Source organism: Coregonus clupeaformis, unplaced genomic scaffold, assembly GCF_020615455.1.
Source record: "Coregonus clupeaformis isolate EN_2021a unplaced genomic scaffold, ASM2061545v1 scaf1328, whole genome shotgun sequence".
Lineage (NCBI taxonomy): Eukaryota > Metazoa > Chordata > Actinopteri > Salmoniformes > Salmonidae > Coregonus > Coregonus clupeaformis.
This window is the reverse complement of record NW_025534782.1, coordinates 36,884-54,303: the sequence shown is the minus strand read 5'-3', so window position 1 is coordinate 54,303 and position 17,420 is coordinate 36,884. Positions and strand designations below refer to the sequence as shown.

General features: G+C 47.2%; 1 protein-coding gene across 1 annotated transcript; it reads right to left on the bottom strand.

The window, feature by feature from the left end:
• Positions 1 to 7,735: 7,735 nt before the first annotated feature.
• LOC121565880 (serine/threonine-protein phosphatase 6 regulatory ankyrin repeat subunit A-like) lies at positions 7,736 to 11,492 on the bottom strand. Its single transcript, XM_045218045.1, has 8 exons — positions 11,420 to 11,492; positions 10,517 to 10,631; positions 10,101 to 10,247; positions 9,448 to 9,516; positions 8,961 to 9,101; positions 8,294 to 8,405; positions 8,051 to 8,077; positions 7,736 to 7,873 (listed from the first exon to the last, which is right to left on the bottom strand). Exons 3-8 carry the CDS (start codon positions 10,229 to 10,231, stop codon positions 7,772 to 7,774), a joined length of 582 nt encoding a protein of 193 aa, XP_045073980.1. The 5' UTR covers positions 10,232 to 10,247; positions 10,517 to 10,631; positions 11,420 to 11,492; the 3' UTR covers positions 7,736 to 7,771.
• Positions 11,493 to 17,420: the final 5,928 nt, after the last annotated feature.

Here is a 17,420-nt window from a genome sequence, read left to right as displayed (position 1 = left end):
TGTTCTCTTTGCCTGACCTTCAACTAGCAAGGTGCCCGAGAGCTGTGGCTGCACCAAGAGCTAACATATTGTGTGTTGTCTCTTCGTGTGCAGGTCGAATAAAAATTATCCAACCATCAGAATTCCAGTTGTGGCAGTGTCCTAATTACGTGACCTGCCGACTGGTCAGCTCAAGCCGACCGCCGGAGCTGTGCGTGTGGATGAGGTGCACGACCTGCGCATGTGAATTTGTTGATGGCTTACTGTAAGTGAATATATACTGTAAACAGTGAAAGTGAATGTAGCATATTCATTAGATACAGGTATTCGTGCTTATTTGTATGTTTTGGATGAATTTTTTTATTGCATTATTTTTTTGGGGGTATTTGAATGCACTAAATTACATTGTATTTTAGTGCTCTGTTGAGCCATGGAAGATTCTCAAATCCGTAAGACTTGTTATGCTGGGGATTTTAGTGTGGGTAGAGGGAGGGGTGTCCTTCCATTTACACCAATTGTACAGTCAGCTCCTGGGAGTAGAGCGTTTGCTAGTCCTGAGTTTGCAAGCACTGGGAGGGGTAGGCTGTTTGTTCCACCTGACCAGGGTATCCCACCTCTGTCTTTTGATGTACCATCATCCACAGTACTCGGTGATAATGGGACGCCTCCGAGTCAGCTTAGTGACCTTATTAAGCAGATTGGTTCAGAGATAGGAGAATCTATCAGAGCGAGTTTACTGCAGCCTGGGGTTTCAAGTCTTTCTCCTGCCTGTCCCCCTCACCAACCCCAGCAGTTTCCCCTGCCTGAGCAGTGTGGGTCAACCTTTATTGATGCGTCCAAGCTGAATCTGGTTGTGAAGTCAGATGTTAGTGCTCCACCTCTTTTTAGGGGTGATGGCTCAGATAAGTACTCTGTCCTGGAGTGGGAGGAGTTAATGGAAGTCTACCTAGAGAAGAGGGGTTACACTGGGTCTGGGAATGTTGGGGAGGTGATGTCTAGGCTCATGGGGAGGGCACGGGATGTGACCAAAATCTGGAAGCGTAACAACCTTGTTGTCACAGATGTTAAGGCGGTGTTCAGTGTTTTCAAGCAACACTTTGGGGATACTGTCTGCTCAGGTATGCCATTAGCTAATTTCTATTCAATCAAACCATATGCTAATGAGGGTCCAATAGATTTCTGGATTAGGCTTAACAAAGCTGCAGAGGCAGCCGAACAGTACCTTGTGAGTGAGGGCAGGACCTTACCCAATCAGTGCTCAGAGTTGGCAGTCATGTTTGTGCGCAACTGTCCTGATAAAGAGTTGGCCCAAGTGTTCAAGAGCAAACCCATTCGTGACTGGACAGCCAGTGAGGTACAGGATCGGTTGGATGAACTGTTAAGGGAACGTAAAGCATGTAGAACACAACTTTCACAGCAGGTTGCTGCTGTTTTTGACTGCCCTCAGGAGGGAGTGGGTCCTGTGAAAATACCTAATGTGTCATCTTTTTCTCAATGTGGCCGTGAACCAGACCAGGCACCATCTGTATCTGAGGGTGGGACATTAAAGAAAGTTTTGACTTTGTTAGAGAAGGCTCCGGTCAGCAATACTCAGCAATACTCAGTCTGTGAGTGGCGCAGTGGTCTAAGGCACTACATCGCAGTGCTAGCTGTGCCACTAGAGATCCTGGTTTGAATCCAGGCTCTGTCGTAGCCGGCCGCGACCGGGAGACCCATGGGGCGGCGCGCAATTGGCCCAGCGTCGTCCAGGGTAGGGGAGGGAATGGCCGGCTCAGTTCGTAGAGCATGGTGTTTGCAACGCCAGGGTTGTGGGTTCGATTCCCACGGGGGTATGAAAGTACGTAGCCTAGTTGCAGGATGTAGCCTAGTTGCAGTATGTAGCCTAGTTGCAGGATGTAGCCTAGTTGCAGTACGTAGCCTAGTTGCAGGATGTAGCCTAGTTGCAGTACGTAGCCTAGTTGCAGGATGTAGCCTAGTTGCAGGATGTAGCCTAGTTGCAGGATGTAGCCTAGTTGCAGGACGTAGCCTAGTTGCAGTACGTAGCCTAGTTGCAGGACGTAGCCTAGTTGCAGGACGTAGCCTAGTTGCAGGACGTAGCCTAGTTGCAGTACGTAGCCTAGTTGCTGTACGTAGCCTAGTTGCAGGATGTAGCCTAGTTGCAGGATGTAGCCTAGTTGCAGGACGTAGCCTAGTTGCAGTACGTAGCCTAGTTGCAGGATGTAGCCTAGTTGCAGGATGTAGCCTAGTTGCAGGATGTAGCCTAGTTGCAGGATGTAGCCTAGTTGCAGGATGTAGCCTAGTTGCAGGATGTAGCCTAGTTGCAGGATGTAGCCTAGTTGCAGGATGTAGCCTAGTTGCAGGAAGTAGCCTAGTTGCAGTACGTAGTCTAGTTGCAGTACGTAGCCTAGTTGCAGTACGTAGCCTAGTTGCAGTACGTAGCCTAGTTGCAGTACGTAGCCTAGTTGCAGTACGTAGCCTAGTTGCAGTATGTAGCCTAGTTGCAGTACTTAGCCTAGTTGCAGTATGTAGCCTAGTTGCAGTACTTAGCCTAGTTGCAGTACGTAGCCTAGTTGCAGGATGTAGCCTAGTTGCAGGATGTAGCCTAGTTGCAGGATGTAGCCTAGTTGCAGTACGTAGCCTAGTTGCAGGATGTAGCCTAGTTGCAGTACGTAGCCTAGTTGCAGTACGTAGCCTAGTTGCAGTACGTAGCCTAGTTGCAGTACGTAGCCTAGTTGCAGTATGTAGCCTAGTTGCAGGATGTAGCCTAGTTGCAGGATGTAGCCTAGTTGCAGTACGTAGCCTAGTTGCAGGATGTAGCCTAGTTGCAGTACGTAGCCTAGTTGCAGTACGTAGCCTAGTTGCAGTACGTAGCCTAGTTGCAGTACGTAGCCTAGTTGCAGTACGTAGCCTAGTTGCAGGATGTAGCCTAGTTGCAGGATGTAGCCTAGTTGCAGTACGTAGCCTAGTTGCAGTATGTAGCCTAGTTGCAGTACGTAGCCTAGTTGCAGGATGTAGCCTAGTTGCAGGATGTAGCCTAGTTGCAGTACGTAGCCTAGTTGCAGTACGTAGCCTAGTTGCAGTACATAGCCTAGTTGCAGTATGTAGCCTAGTTGCAGGATGTAGCCTAGTTGCAGTACGTAGCCTAGTTGCAGTACGTAGCCTAGTTGCAGTACGTAGCCTAGTTGCAGTATGTAGCCTAGTTGCAGGATGTAGCCTAGTTGCAGTATGTAGCCTAGTTGCAGTACGTAGCCTAGTTGCAGTACGTAGCCTAGTTGCAGTACGTAGCCTAGTTACAGTACATAGCCTAGTTGCAGTATATAGCCTAGTTGCAGTATATAGCCTAGTTGCAGGATGTAGCCTAGTTGCAGGATGTAGCCTAGGTGCAGGATGTAGCCTATGTGCAGGAAGTAGCCTAGTTGCAGGAAGTAGCCTAGTTGCAGGAAGTAGCCTAGTTGCAGGAAGTAGCCTAGTTGTAGGAAGTAGCCTAGTTGCAGTATGTAGCCTAGTTGCAGGATGTAGCCTAGTTGCAGTACGTAGCCTAGTTGCAGTATGTAGCCTAGTTGCAGTATGTAGCCTAGTTGCAGTATGTAGCCTAGTTGCAGTACGTAGCCTAGTTGCTGTATGTAGCCTAGTTGCAGGATGTAGCCTAGTTGCAGGAAGTAGCCTAGTTGCAGTACGTAGCCTAGTTGCAGTATGTAGCCTAGTTGCAGTATGTAGCCTAGTTGCAGTACGTAGCCTAGTTGCAGTATGTAGCCTAGTTGCAGTATGTAGCCTAGTTGCTGTATGTAGCCTAGTTGCAGGATGTAGCCTAGTTGCAGTACGTAGCCTAGTTGCAGTACGTAGCCTAGTTGCTGTATGTAGCCTAGTTGCAGGATGTAGCCTAGTTGCTGTATGTAGCCTAGTTACAGTATGTAGCCTAGTTGCAGTATGTAGCCTAGTTGCAGTATGTAGCCTAGTTGCAGGATGTAGCCTAGTTGCAGGATGTAGCCTAGTTGCAGGATGTAGCCTAGTTGCAGGATGTAGCCTAGTTGCAGGATGTAGCCTAGTTGCTGTATGTAGCCTAGTTGCAGGATGTAGCCTAGTTGCAGTATGTAGCCTAGTTGCTGTATGTAGTCTAGTTGCAGTATGTAGCCTAGTTGCAGGATGTAGCCTAGTTGCTGTATGTAGCCTAGTTGCAGGATGTAGCCTAGTTGCAGTATGTAGCCTAGTTGCTGGATGTAGCCTAGTTGCAGTACGTAGCCTAGTTGCAGGATGTAGCCTAGTTGCAGTACGTAGCCTAGTTGCAGTACGTAGCCTAGTTGCTGTATGTAGCCTAGTTGCAGGATGTAGCCTAGTTGCTGTATGTAGCCTAGTTGCAGTATGTAGCCTAGTTGCAGTATGTAGCTTAGTTGCAGTATGTAGCCTAGTTGCAGGATGTAGCCTAGTTGCAGGATGTAGCCTAGTTGCAGGATGTAGCCTAGTTGCAGGTTGTAGCCTAGTTGCAGTATGTAGCCTAGTTGCAGGATGTAGCCTAGTTGCAGGTTGTAGCCTAGTTGCAGGACGTAGCCTAGTTGCAGGATGTAGCCTAGTTGCAGGTTGTAGCCTAGTTGCAGGATGTAGCCTAGTTGCAGGTTGTAGCCTAGTTGCAGGATGTAGCCTAGTTGCTGTATGTAGCCTAGTTGCAGTACGTAGCCTAGTTGCAGTATGTAGCCTAGTTGCCGTACGTAGCCTAGTTGCAGGATGTAGCCTAGTTGCAGGATGTAGCCTAGTTGCCGTACGTAGCCTAGTTGCAGGATGTAGCCTAGTTGCAGGATGTAGCCTAGTTGCAGGATGTAGCCTAGTTGCCGTACGTAGCCTAGTTGCAGGATGTAGCCTAGTTGCAGGATGTAGCCTAGTTGCCGTACGTAGCCTAGTTGCAGGATGTAGCCTAGTTGCAGGATGTAGCCTAGTTGCCGTACGTAGCCCAGTTGCAGGATGTAGCCTAGTTGCAGGATGTAGCCTAGTTGCTGTACGTAGCCTAGTTGCAGTATGTAGCCTAGTTGCAGGATGTAGCCTAGTTGCAGTATGTAGCCTAGTTGCAGGATGTAGCCTAGTTGCAGTACGTAGCCTAGTTGCAGGATGTAGCCTAGTTGCCGTACGTAGCCTAGTTGCAGTATGTAGCCTAGTTGCCGTACGTAGCCTAGTTGCAGGACGTAGCCTAGTTGCCGTACGTAGCCTAGTTGCAGTATGTAGCCTAGTTGCCGTACGTAGCCTAGTTGCAGGATGTAGCCTAGTTGCCGTACGTAGCCTAGTTGCAGGATGTAGCCTAGTTGCAGGATGTAGCCTAGTTGCAGTATGTAGCCTAGTTGCAGTATGTAGCCTAGTTGCAGTATGTAGCCTAGTTGCAGGATGTAGCCTAGTTGCAGGATGTAGCCTAGTTGCAGGATGTAGCCTAGTTGCAGGATGTAGCCTAGTTGCAGGATGTAGCCTAGTTGCAGGATGTAGCCTAGTTGCAGGATGTAGCCTAGTTGCAGGATGTAGCCTAGTTGCAGGATGTAGCCTAGTTGCAGGATGTAGCCTAGTTGCAGTACGTAGCCTAGTTGCAGGATGTAGCCTAGTTGCAGGATGTAGCCTAGTTGCAGTACGTAGCCTAGTTGCAGGATGTAGCCTAGTTGCAGGATGTAGCCTAGTTGCAGGATGTAGCCTAGTTGCAGTACGTAGCCTAGTTGCAGGATGTAGCCTAGTTGCAGGATGTAGCCTAGTTGCAGGATGTAGCCTAGTTGCCGTACGTAGCCTAGTTACAGGATGTAGCCTAGTTGCAGGATGTAGCCTAGTTGCAGGATGTAGCCTAGTTGCCGTACGTAGCCTAGTTGCAGGATGTAGCCTAGTTGCAGGATGTAGCCTAGTTGCCGTACGTAGCCCTAGTTGCAGGATGTAGCCTAGTTGCAGGATGTAGCCTAGTTGCCGTACGTAGCCTAGTTGCAGGATGTAGCCTAGTTGCAGGATGTAGCCTAGTTGCCGTACGTAGCCCTAGTTGCAGTATGTAGCCTAGTTGCAGGATGTAGCCTAGTTGCAGGATGTAGCCTAGTTGCAGGATGTAGCCCTAGTTGCAGGATGTAGCCTAGTTGCAGGATGTAGCCTAGTTGCCGTACGTAGCCTAGTTGCAGTATGTAGCCTAGTTGCAGGATGTAGCCTAGTTGCAGGATGTAGCCTAGTTGCAGGATGTAGCCTAGTTGCCGACGTAGCCTAGTTGCAGTACGTAGCCCAGGTTGCAGTATGTAGCCTAGTTGCCGTACGTAGCCTAGTTGCAGGATGTAGCCTAGTTGCCGTACGTAGCCTAGTTGCAGTATGTAGCCCTGGTTGCCGTACGTAGCCTAGTTGCAGGATGTAGCCTAGTTGCAGGATGTAGCCTAGTTGCCGTACGTAGCCTAGTTGCAGGATGTAGCCTAGTTGCAGGATGTAGCCTAGTTGCCGTACGTAGCCTAGTTGCAGTATGTAGCCCAGTTGCCGTACGTAGCCTAGTTGCAGCATGTAGCCCTAGTTGCAGGATGTAGCCTAGTTGCCGTACGTAGCCTAGTTGCAGTATGTAGCCCAGTTGCCGTACGTAGCCTAGTTGCAGTATGTAGCCTAGTTGCCGTACGTAGCCTAGTTGCAGTATGTAGCCTAGTTGCCGTACGTAGCCTAGTTGCAGGATGTAGCCTAGTTGCAGTATGTAGCCTAGTTGCAGTATGTAGCCTAGTTGCAGTATGTAGCCTAGTTGCAGTATGTAGCCTAGTTGCAGTATGTAGCCTAGTTGCAGTATGTAGCCTAGTTGCAGTATAGGCTAAGCAAAGTCCAGTGGTATGCCTGAACAGATATACACTCCTAATATAATCAATGTCCTATAGTAGACCAGTGGTATGCCAGAACAGATATACACTCCTAATATAATCAATGTCCTATAGTAGACCAGTGGTATGCCAGAACAGATATACACTCCTAATATAATCAATGTCCTATAGTAGACCAGTGGTATGCCTGAACAGAAATACACTCCTAATATAATCAATGTCCTATAGTAGACCAGTGGTATGCCTGAACAGATATACACTCCTAATATAATCAATGTCCTATAGTAGACCAGTGGTATGCCAGAACAGATATACACTCCTAATATAATCAATGTCCATAGTAGACCAGTGGTATGCCAGAACAGATATACACTCCTAATATAATCAATGTCCTATAGTAGACCAGTGGTATGCCTGAACAGAAATACACTCCTAATATAATCAATGTCCTATAGTAGACCAGTGGTATGCCTGAACAGATATACACTCTTAATATAATCAATGTCCTATAGTAGACCAGTGGTGTGCCTGAACAGATATACACTCTTAATATAATCAATGTCCTATAGTAGACCAGTGGTATGCCTGAACAGAAACAGTCCTAGACCTCTAAAGTAGACCAGTGTCTCTCAAATCGGGTGCCCATTTTTTCTCCCGCCCAGCATCAACATCGAAGGTCCCTGCCAAGCGTGAGATTTAGAAACAAACACACTACTACTCCTCTGTTGGAGGTTGATTAACTCAAATGGCAAAATAAGGAAATCATCCTCATCATCACCGTGTCAAAATATGCATGTATTTTACACTAATCAGGAACAGATAGGAACATGGTGTGTGAGTGTCTGGACAATCAACTTTTCGTGGAAAAACAACACCATGCCTGTATCCCAGACAGCACCTATTTCCCATGTAGTGCAGTACTTTTGATCTGGGCCCATAAGGTTCTGGTCAAAAGTAGGGCACTAAATAGGGAATAGGGTGCCATTTGTCATGTGGCGAGACCCCTACAGGAGCAGGTAGGCTTTACTCACAGCTAAGTGTAGGGGGCTGATGGGAGCTCTGACATCAGAGTCGTTCAGGATGTCTGTCCCTGAGGTTTCCATTAGCTGGGGAAAGACAAGGACGGGCCAGTTTAGACTTGTAACATATTTACTTTGAAGGTTAGTCTAGTAGCATGTTTCATGTTGTAAATCTCAGTGTCCAGCCCCCTGCAGACATACTGGGGTGTTGCATTCGTATCTTAAACAAGCTAGTGTGAGGAAAAGTAACCAACTGGTACTTACCACATCTAAAGGTGTTTCACTTGCAATCTGGAAAAAGAACATCAAGAGTGACGATGCGGCCACGACAAACATGCAACCACACCTTAAAACCTACTGAATATCAACGTCTGTCCCAAATGGCACCCTATTCCCTATATAGTGCATTACTTTTGACCAGAGCCCTATGGGCCCTACATCCATTTGGGACGCAGACAAAATGGTCTGTGAATGCAGGGCGTCTAGTCCCCTGTGGTTCTGACTCACCAGCTCCAGACAGAGTCGGTGTCCGTACGCAGACGCGTAATGGACTGCGTTGTAGCCCTGATTGTCCCTGATCCCTGGGTTAGCGTCGTTTCGCAGCAAATATTCCAGACACCTAGAGGTCAGAGGTCAAGAGTTCACTAATCATTATACCAACATCAAGACAGACAGATAAGCAAGCAGAGACACTTTCCCAAAGGAGACGTGGCCAAGCTTTCACACTGCAGATTTAACACTAGTATGTATTCAAACACGGCCAACAACATACTCTAGACTTCAGTGAAATGTGAAAGGTCATGGCACCACAACATACTCTCCAGACTACAGTGAAATGTGAAAGGTCATGGCACCACAACATACTCTCCATACTACAGTGAAATGTGAAAGGTCATGGCACCACAACATACTCTCCAGACTACAGTGAAATGTGAAAGGTCATGGCACCACAACATACTCTCCAGACTACAGTGAAATGTGAAAGGTCATGGCACCACAACATACTCTCCAGACTACAGTGAAATGTGAAAGGTCATGGCACCACAACATACTCTCCAGACTACAGTGAAATGTGAAAGGTCATGGCACCACAACATACTCTCCAGACTACAGTGAAATGTGAAAGGTCATGGCACCACAACACACACAACAGTAAGAGAGGTGTGAGACGTACTTTCCGTCTGTGTCGGAGGCAGCAGCGTAGTGGAGCGGGGTGCAACCCCTTTTATCCAGATCGTTCACACTGGCCCCAGACCCCACCAAGGCAAACAGACACTGGTAGTTACAATTGGCTGCCGCATAATGCAGAGGACTCCTAGAAGAACGCACAGAAACCATTCAACATCAACAACAGAAACAGCTTATTGGAGCTGTAAAACATTTACATTTTACATTTACGTCATTTAGCAGACACTCTTATCCAGTGCGACTTACAGGAGCAATTAGGGTTAAGTGCCTTGCTGCAGTGCACATAGACACATTTTTCACCTAGTCAGCTAGGGGATTTGAACCAGCAACCTTTCGGTTACTGACCCAACGCTCTTAACCGCTAGGCTACCTGCCGCCCAATATTTCCCATAATAATTCCTATATGCCCCTATACTATATTCCCCATTATCATAAAGATCACATATGAAAGTTATTTGATGCCACAGACAGACCTTCCGAAGCTGTCCTTTCTGTTGAAGTCTGCCCCTGTGTTGAGCAGCAGATTCAGACAGTCCAGGTTCCTGGTAACAAGATATCAAGTTCAGAAAGGCCCTCGTACATCTGAGCTATCAGGTGGATGGTAACAAGATATCAAGTTCAGAAAGGCCCTCGTACATCTGAGCTATCAGGTGAATGGTAACAAGATATCAAGTTCAGAAAGGCCCTCGTACATCTGAGCTATCAGGTGGATGGTAACAAGATATCAAGTTCAGAAAGGCCCTTTCACATCTGAGCTATCAGGTGGATGGTAACAATGAGAACCTTAGAGAAAAGAGAAACCCGTACACTGCTCTTGCTAGTATCACTGTTTTTCTAATGCTAATAAAAGCAATAATAAAAAGTGATACTAGCAAGAGCAGTTTGCAGGTTTCTCTTCTCTTTCAAGAAGATATAAAGACAATTTAGACCAGAGCGCAAGTCAATACCACCATGGCATGGAACCACATTATACAGAAATGATACCGCACTAATGATCTATACGATTTTTTTATACTGCTAAACAATGTGAAATGTAAGAGTGTGAATATGTGTTTGTTCTTTCTGGTGGCTTTCCAGTTCATGAACTAAATATTCCTTGGTGTAAAGCCTGGACCAGTCCACTCACCCAACAGCTGCTGCAGCATGTAAACAGGTCCTTCCAAAGTCGTCAGGGGTGTCTATATCAAAGCCTGATGAGAGGAGCTTCCGACAGCAGTCAGAGAACCCACTGAGAGCAGACAGGTGGAGGGGGAACATCCCATGGACGCCTCGCCTGCAACACATTTTTACATTTGAGACTTTAAGCAGACACTCTTATCCAGAGCGACTTACAGTTGATTCAGCTAAGATTGGAAACAGCACCACATCACAGTCCTCATTAAACCCCACAGCAGATCAACACATCAGCATGCTGCAATGCCCTGTCTATCAACCCCCCACACACCACAATGTGTTGAGCATAGTCTCCAAGCGGGAATTCGGTCAATGACAGAATTGCAGATGCATGTTGCATTTTTTGCTGGAAACTGTGTGTGTTCTCACTTGGCTGTGTCAGCTGCGTTCGTGATGAGTGTATTGATGAGTAACTCATGGCCGTAGCGAGCAGAGATGTGCAGAGGTGTGTTTCCATTCTTTTCTTCACAGTCGATCTCAGCACCTACAGAACACACACACACAGACACACACACACACACAGACACACACACAGACACACACACAGACACACACACAGACACACACACAAACACATACACAGACACACACACACGTCAACCACTTGACCCTAGAGGCCTCATGAAGCTTCATGTTCAACCACATTGCAAGTAACATTGGGAAAAGAGTGGAGAGAGAGAGAGAGAGAGGGGGGGGGAGAGAACAAAACAATACATTCCTGATCAGGTCACTTGGTTATGAAAACCCCCTGGTCCAACCTCTCTCTCTTCATTACTTGGTTATGAAAACCCCCTGGTCCAACCTCTCTCTCTTCATTACTTGGTTCTGAAAACCCCCTGGTCCAACCTCTCTCTCTTCATTACTTGGTTATGAAAACCCCCTGGTCCAACCTCTCTCTCTTCATTACTTGGTTCTGAAAACCCCCTGGTCCAACCTCTCTCTCTTCATTACTTGGTTATGAAAACCCCTGGTCCAACCTCTCTCTCTTCATTACTTGGTTATGAAAAACCCCTGGTCCAACCTCTCTCTCTTCATTACTTGGTTATGAAAACCCCCTGGTCCAACCTCTCTCTCTTCATTACTTGGTTCTGAAAACCCCCTGGTCCAACCTCTCTCTCTTCATTACTTGGTTATGAAAAACCCCCTGGTCCAACCTCTCTCTCTTCATTACTTGGTTATGAAAACCCCCTGGTCCAAATCACTGGCTCTAACCTCTCTCTCTTCATTACTATTATGAAAACCCCCTACACATTTGAATGCGTGTTGACTCACATCCACACCAAGGTCCAGGAGGTACTTGACCACACTGATCATTCCACTGGAGGCTGCAGAGTGGAGAGGGGTGTAGGCCTTCTTGTCTTTACAGGACAACTCTGATCCATGAGAGGCCAGCAGTTTCACCACCTCAATGTGCCCTATGGTAGAGAGAGAGGGGGAGGGATAAAGAGAGAGAGAGAGAGAGAGAGAGAGAGAGAGAGAGAGAGAGAGAGAGAGAGAGAGAGAGAGAGAGAGAGAGAGAGAGAGAGAGAGAGAGAGAGAGAGAGAGAGAGAGAGAGAGAGAGAGAGAGATAGTAAGGGGGTTAAGAGAGAAACAGAGACACAAACACAGAGAGATAGGCAGAGAGAGGGAGAGATAGATTAGTTTACAGTGGTACACAGCACCATAAGCAACACCTACATCATGTTAGTACAACTGAAAACATCTAATCAACCTACTTAGTACATGATTCTGACATAATAACACACTAGACGTGGCTCATACAGCTGAGCTGTGAGACTAACACACAGTCCATTCATTCATTCATTCATTGGTATAAAGGACATTAGTCAGAATGGAAATGATGTGGTAAACTCATCACCCATGTAAGCAGCCCAGTGGATTGCTCGGCGATCCTTCTTGTCAAAGGCATTAATGTTGGCTCCTCTGGAGAGAAGCAGCCTCACCATCTAACAGGGAGAGGAGAGAGAAACAAAACACAGGTTGAGGAAAACTAAACAGCAAAATCCGCTAAATCTGGCTTCAAAGCCTTCCCTTTAAAATTATATATTTTGTATTCACAATGAATGAAAGATAACATGTAAAGACATGGCACATTTCTCCCCTTTTAGTCCCCTTTGACCTCCCCCCTCCCCCAGAATGCCTCCAAACACATTTAAAAAGAAAGGGAAAGTATTTTTGTATTTATTTTATTTATTTATTAAGTAATTGAGTTACATGTCAGAAAACAAAACAAAAGTATACAACAACGTTACTTCAAGCAAAAATGTAATAGCCTAACAATTTCAGGTGATTAAGTGATTTTATAGGCCTATATAGCAGTAATCTCAAGGTGGGGCCAAGAGTACTAATCTGGAGGAAGTGTTTGGAGCTGTTCAAAATAGGATATCATCGGGTCCCAGGAGGAATAAAATGAGTTGGTTGACCCTCGAATGGTAACTTCATTTTTCCTCATTTTAGGAACAGCTTCAGATCTTTGAGCCAAAGAGAGGCTAAGGGAGGATTGATAGATTTCCAATCCAATAAAATCCTTCTGCGGGCTAACAGGGAGGCAAAGGCAATGGCATCTAGCTGTCTATTGGTCAGAGAAGGATTGTTGTTTGGTACTCCAAAAATAGAAATTTCTGCACTACATTTACATTTACATTTTAGTCATTTAGCAGACGCTCTTATCCAGAGCGACTTACAGTTTGTGAATACAGTAATCCCTCGTTTATCGCGGGGGTTACGTTCAAAATGACCCGCGATAAGTGAAATCCGCGAAATAGAAAACTTTTTTTTTTACAATTAGCAACTATTACATGTATACAAATACAGTGACTCACGTGTAGGCCGTTTCACTGCTCTTCAGACTGGGCCGCTGCATCCTGACTGCGCTCTGCAGTGTTCTCTTCTTCTGAAGCCCGCGGTGCAGGTGTGTTTGTTCGGGAGAAGAACATAGTGATAGGCAGCTGTTGTCGCTCTTTTTCTTCTTTGCAAAAAGATCCTTGTACACCGACATGCCACCATCGATTACGTTGGAGAACTGTAATGAACGGCTCATCAAAGGGTCCCATTCCTCAGCTACTCGCTTAAGTTCAGTGGCCATTCGCACCATGGTTGCTAAGCGACCAAGCGTTAGTCCTTCCTCCTCATTGACTGCTGCTGTCGTCCTTATGTTTTTTTCCTCCTTCTTTATGTAACGAACGGAAGATTCATTGATTCCGTAATGGCGAGCAACGGCTGCATAGCTTTTACCTTCCCTTAGCATGTCCAGAAGTTTAACTTTATCTGAGATAGGTAGCATCTTCCGCCGTTTGGGCCCATCCGCAGGTGCTTTTGTCGGTCCAGGCCGTTTCGTCGACATTATGGGTTTAGGAGATGTTCGAAATTACAAGATAATTTGGCCAACTTAATGTAAATTTGCCAAGCTGTTTTATGTACGTACACATAACTGCACGAGACGACAAAATGATAGCACAATTCGTAGCATGTTTTGATACAAGAAGCGGGAGTGAGTTTTTAGCTAATCAGAATGCAGAGCACAATGCACCAAAAAAAAATGCATTATGAAAATCCGCGAAATAGCGAATCCGCGATAAGTGAACCGCGAAGTGGCGAGGGATCACTGTACATATCTTTTTTATACTGGCCCCCGTGGGAATCGAACCCACAACCCTGGCGTTGCAAACGCCATGCTCTATCAACTGAGCTACATCCCTGCCGGCCATTCCCTCCCCTACCCTGGACGACGCTGGGCCAATTGCGCGCCGCCCCATGGGTCTCCCGGTCACGGCCGGCTACGACAGAGCCTGGATTCGAACCAGGATCTCTAGTGGCACAGCTAGCACTGCGATGTAGTGCCTTAGACCACTGCGCCACTCAGGAGACTAACTAGCCTATACTGCAACTAGGCTACGTACTGCAACTAGGCTACATACTGCAACTAGGCTACATACTGCAACTAGGCTACATACTGCAACTAGGCTACGTACTGCAACTAGGCTACGTACTGCAACTAGGCTACGTACAGCAACTAGGCTACGTACAGCAACTAGGCTACGTACTGCAACTAGGCTACATACTGCAACTAGGCTACATACTGCAACTAGGCTACGTACTGCAACTAGGCTACATACTGCAACTAGGCTACGTACTGCAACTAGGCTACATACTGCAACTAGGCTACGTACTGCAACTAGGCTACATACTGCAACTAGGCTACATACTGCAACTAGGCTACGTACTGCAACTAGGCTACGTACTGCAACTAGGCTACGTGCTGCAACTAGGCTACGTACTGCAACTAGGCTACATACTGCAACTAGGCTACATGCTGCAACTAGGCTACGTACTGCAACTGGGCTACGTCACTGCAACTAGGGCTACGTACTGCAACTAGGCTACGTACTGCAACTAGGCTACGTGCAGCAACTAGAACTACGTACTGCAACTAGGCTACATACTGCAACTAGGCTACATACTGCAACTAGGCTACATACTGCAACTAGGCTACGTACTGCAACTAGGCTACGTACTGCAACTAGGCTACATCCTGCAACTAGGCTACATACTGCAACTAGGCTACGTACTGCAACTAGGCTACGTGCTGCAACTAGGGCTACGTACTGCAACTAGGCTACGTACTGCAACTGGGCTACGTGCTGCAACTGGCTAGGTACAGCAACTAGGCTACGTACTGCAACTAGGCTAGGTACAGCAACTAGGGCTAGGTACAGCAACTGGCTACGTACTGCAACTGGGCTACGTACTGCAACTAGGCTACGTACTGCAACTAGACTACATCCTGCAACTGGCTACATACTGCAACTAGGCTACATCCTGCAACTAGGCTACATCCTGCAACTAGGCTACATACTGCAACTAGGCTACATACTGCAACTAGGCTACGTACTGCAACTAGGCTACATACTGCAACTAAGCAACATCCTGCAACTAGGCAACATCCTGCAACTAGGCTACATCCTGCAACTAGACTACATACTGCAACTAGGCTAAGTACTGCAACTAGGCTACATACTGCAACTAGACTACATCCTGCAACTAGGCTACATCCTGCAACTAGGCTACATCCTGCAACTAGGCTAAATCCTGCAACTAGGCTACATCCTGCAACTAGGCTACATACTGCAACTAGGCTACATACTGCAACTAGGCTACGTACTGCAACTAGGCTACATCCTGCAACTAGGCTACGTACTGCAACTAGGCTACATCCTGCAACTAGGCTACATACTGCAACTAGGCTACATCCTGCAACTAGGCTACGTACTGCAACTAGGCTACGTACTGCAACTAGGCTACGTACTGCAACTAGGCTACGTACTGCAACTAGGCTACGTACTGTAACTAGGCTACATCCTGTAACTAGGCTACATCCTGCAACTAGGCTACATACTGCAACTAGGCTACATACTTTCATACCCCCGTGGGAATCGAACCCACAACCCTGGCGTTGCAAACACCATGCTCTACGTACTGAGCCGGCCATTCCCTCCACTACCCTAGGCGACGCTGGTCCAATTGGGCCGCCCCATGGGTCTCCCGGTCGCGGCCGGCTACGACAGAGCCTGGATTCAAACCAGATCTCTAGTGGCACAGCTAGCACTGCGATGTAGTGCCTTAGACCACTGCGCCACTCAGGAGACTAACTAGCCTATACTGTAACTAGGCTACGTACTGCAACTAGGCTACATACTGCAACTAGGCTACGTACTGCAACTAGGCTACATCCTGCAACTAGGCTACGTACTGCAACTAGGCTACATCCTGCAACTAGACTACATACTGCAACTAAGCTACATCCTGCAACTAAGCTACATACTGCAACTAGGCTACATACTGCAACTAGGCTACATACTGCAACTAGGCTACATACTGCAACTAGGCTACATCCTGCAACTAGGCTACATACTGCAACTAGGCTACATACTGCAACTAGGCTACATACTGCAACTAGGCTACATCCTGCAACTAGGCTACATACAGCAACTAGGCTACATACTGCAACTAGACTACATCCTGCAACTAGGCTACATCCTGCAACTAGGCTACATCCTGCAACTAGGCTACGTACTGCAACTAGACTACATCCTGCAACTAGGCTACATCCTGCAACTAGGCTACGTACTGCAACTAGGCTACATCCTGCAACTAGGCTACATCCTGCAACTAGGCTACATCCTGCAACTAGGCTACGTACTGCAACTAGGCTACGTACTGCAACTAGGCTACATACTGCAACTAGGCTACTTCCTGCAACTAGGCTACTTCCTGCAACTAGGCTACATCCTGCAACTAGGCTACATCCTGCAACTAGGCTACATCCTGCAACTAGGCTACATCCTGCAACTAGGCTACATACTGCAACTAGGCTACATACAGCAACTAGGCTACATACAGCAACTAGGCTATGTACTGTAACTAGGCTACATACAGCAAATAGGCTACATACTGCAAATAGGCTACATACTGCAACTAGGCTACATACTGTAACTAGGCTACATACAGAAACTAGGCTACATACTGCAACTAGGCTACATCCTGCAACTAGGCTACATACTGCAACTAGGCTACATACAGCAACTAGGCTACATCCTGCAACTAGGCTACGTACTGCAACTAGACTACGTACTGCAACTAGGCTACATCCTGCAACTAGGCTACATACTGCAACTAGGCTACATACTGCAACTAGGCTACATACTGCAACTAGGCTACATACTGCAACTAGGCTACATACTTTCATACCCCCCGTGGGAATCGAACCCACAACCCTGGCGTTGCAAACACCATGCTCTACGAACTGAGCCGGCCATTCCCTCCACTACCCTAGGCGACGCTGGTCCAATTGTGCGCCGCCCCATGGGTCTCCCGGTCGCGGCCGGCTACGACAGAGCCTGGATTCAAACCAGGATCTCTAGTGGCACAGCTAGCACTGCGATGTAGTGCCTTAGACCACTGCGCCACTCACAGACTGAGTATTGCTGAGTATTGCTGACCAGAGCCTTCTCTAACAAAGTCAAAACTTTCTTTAATGTCCCACCCTCAGATACAGATGGTGCCTGGTCTGGTTCACGGCCACATTGAGAAAAAGATGACACATTAGGTCTTTTCACAGGACCCACTCCCTCCTGAGGGCAGTCAAAAACAGCAGCAACCTGCTGTGAAAGTTGTGTTCTACATGCTTTACGTTCCCTTAACAGTTCATCCAACCGATCCTGTACCTCACTGGCTGTCCAGTCACGAATGGGTTTGCTCTTGAACACTTGGGCC

Bases quoted from the DNA above. Each gene is read 5' to 3' on its own strand.
- LOC121565880 (XM_045218045.1), bottom strand. From the start codon at position 10,231: ATGTTCCCCCTCCACCTGTCTGCTCTCAGTGGGTTCTCTGACTGCTGT. The intron at 9,517-10,100 runs GTGAGTGGACTG...TCTTGTTACCAG, and splicing joins CATGCTGCAGCAGCTGTTGG to GAACCTGGACTGTCTGAATC. The intron at 9,102-9,447 runs GTCTGTCTGTGG...GCGTTCTTCTAG, and splicing joins AGAAAGGACAGCTTCGGAAG to GAGTCCTCTGCATTATGCGG.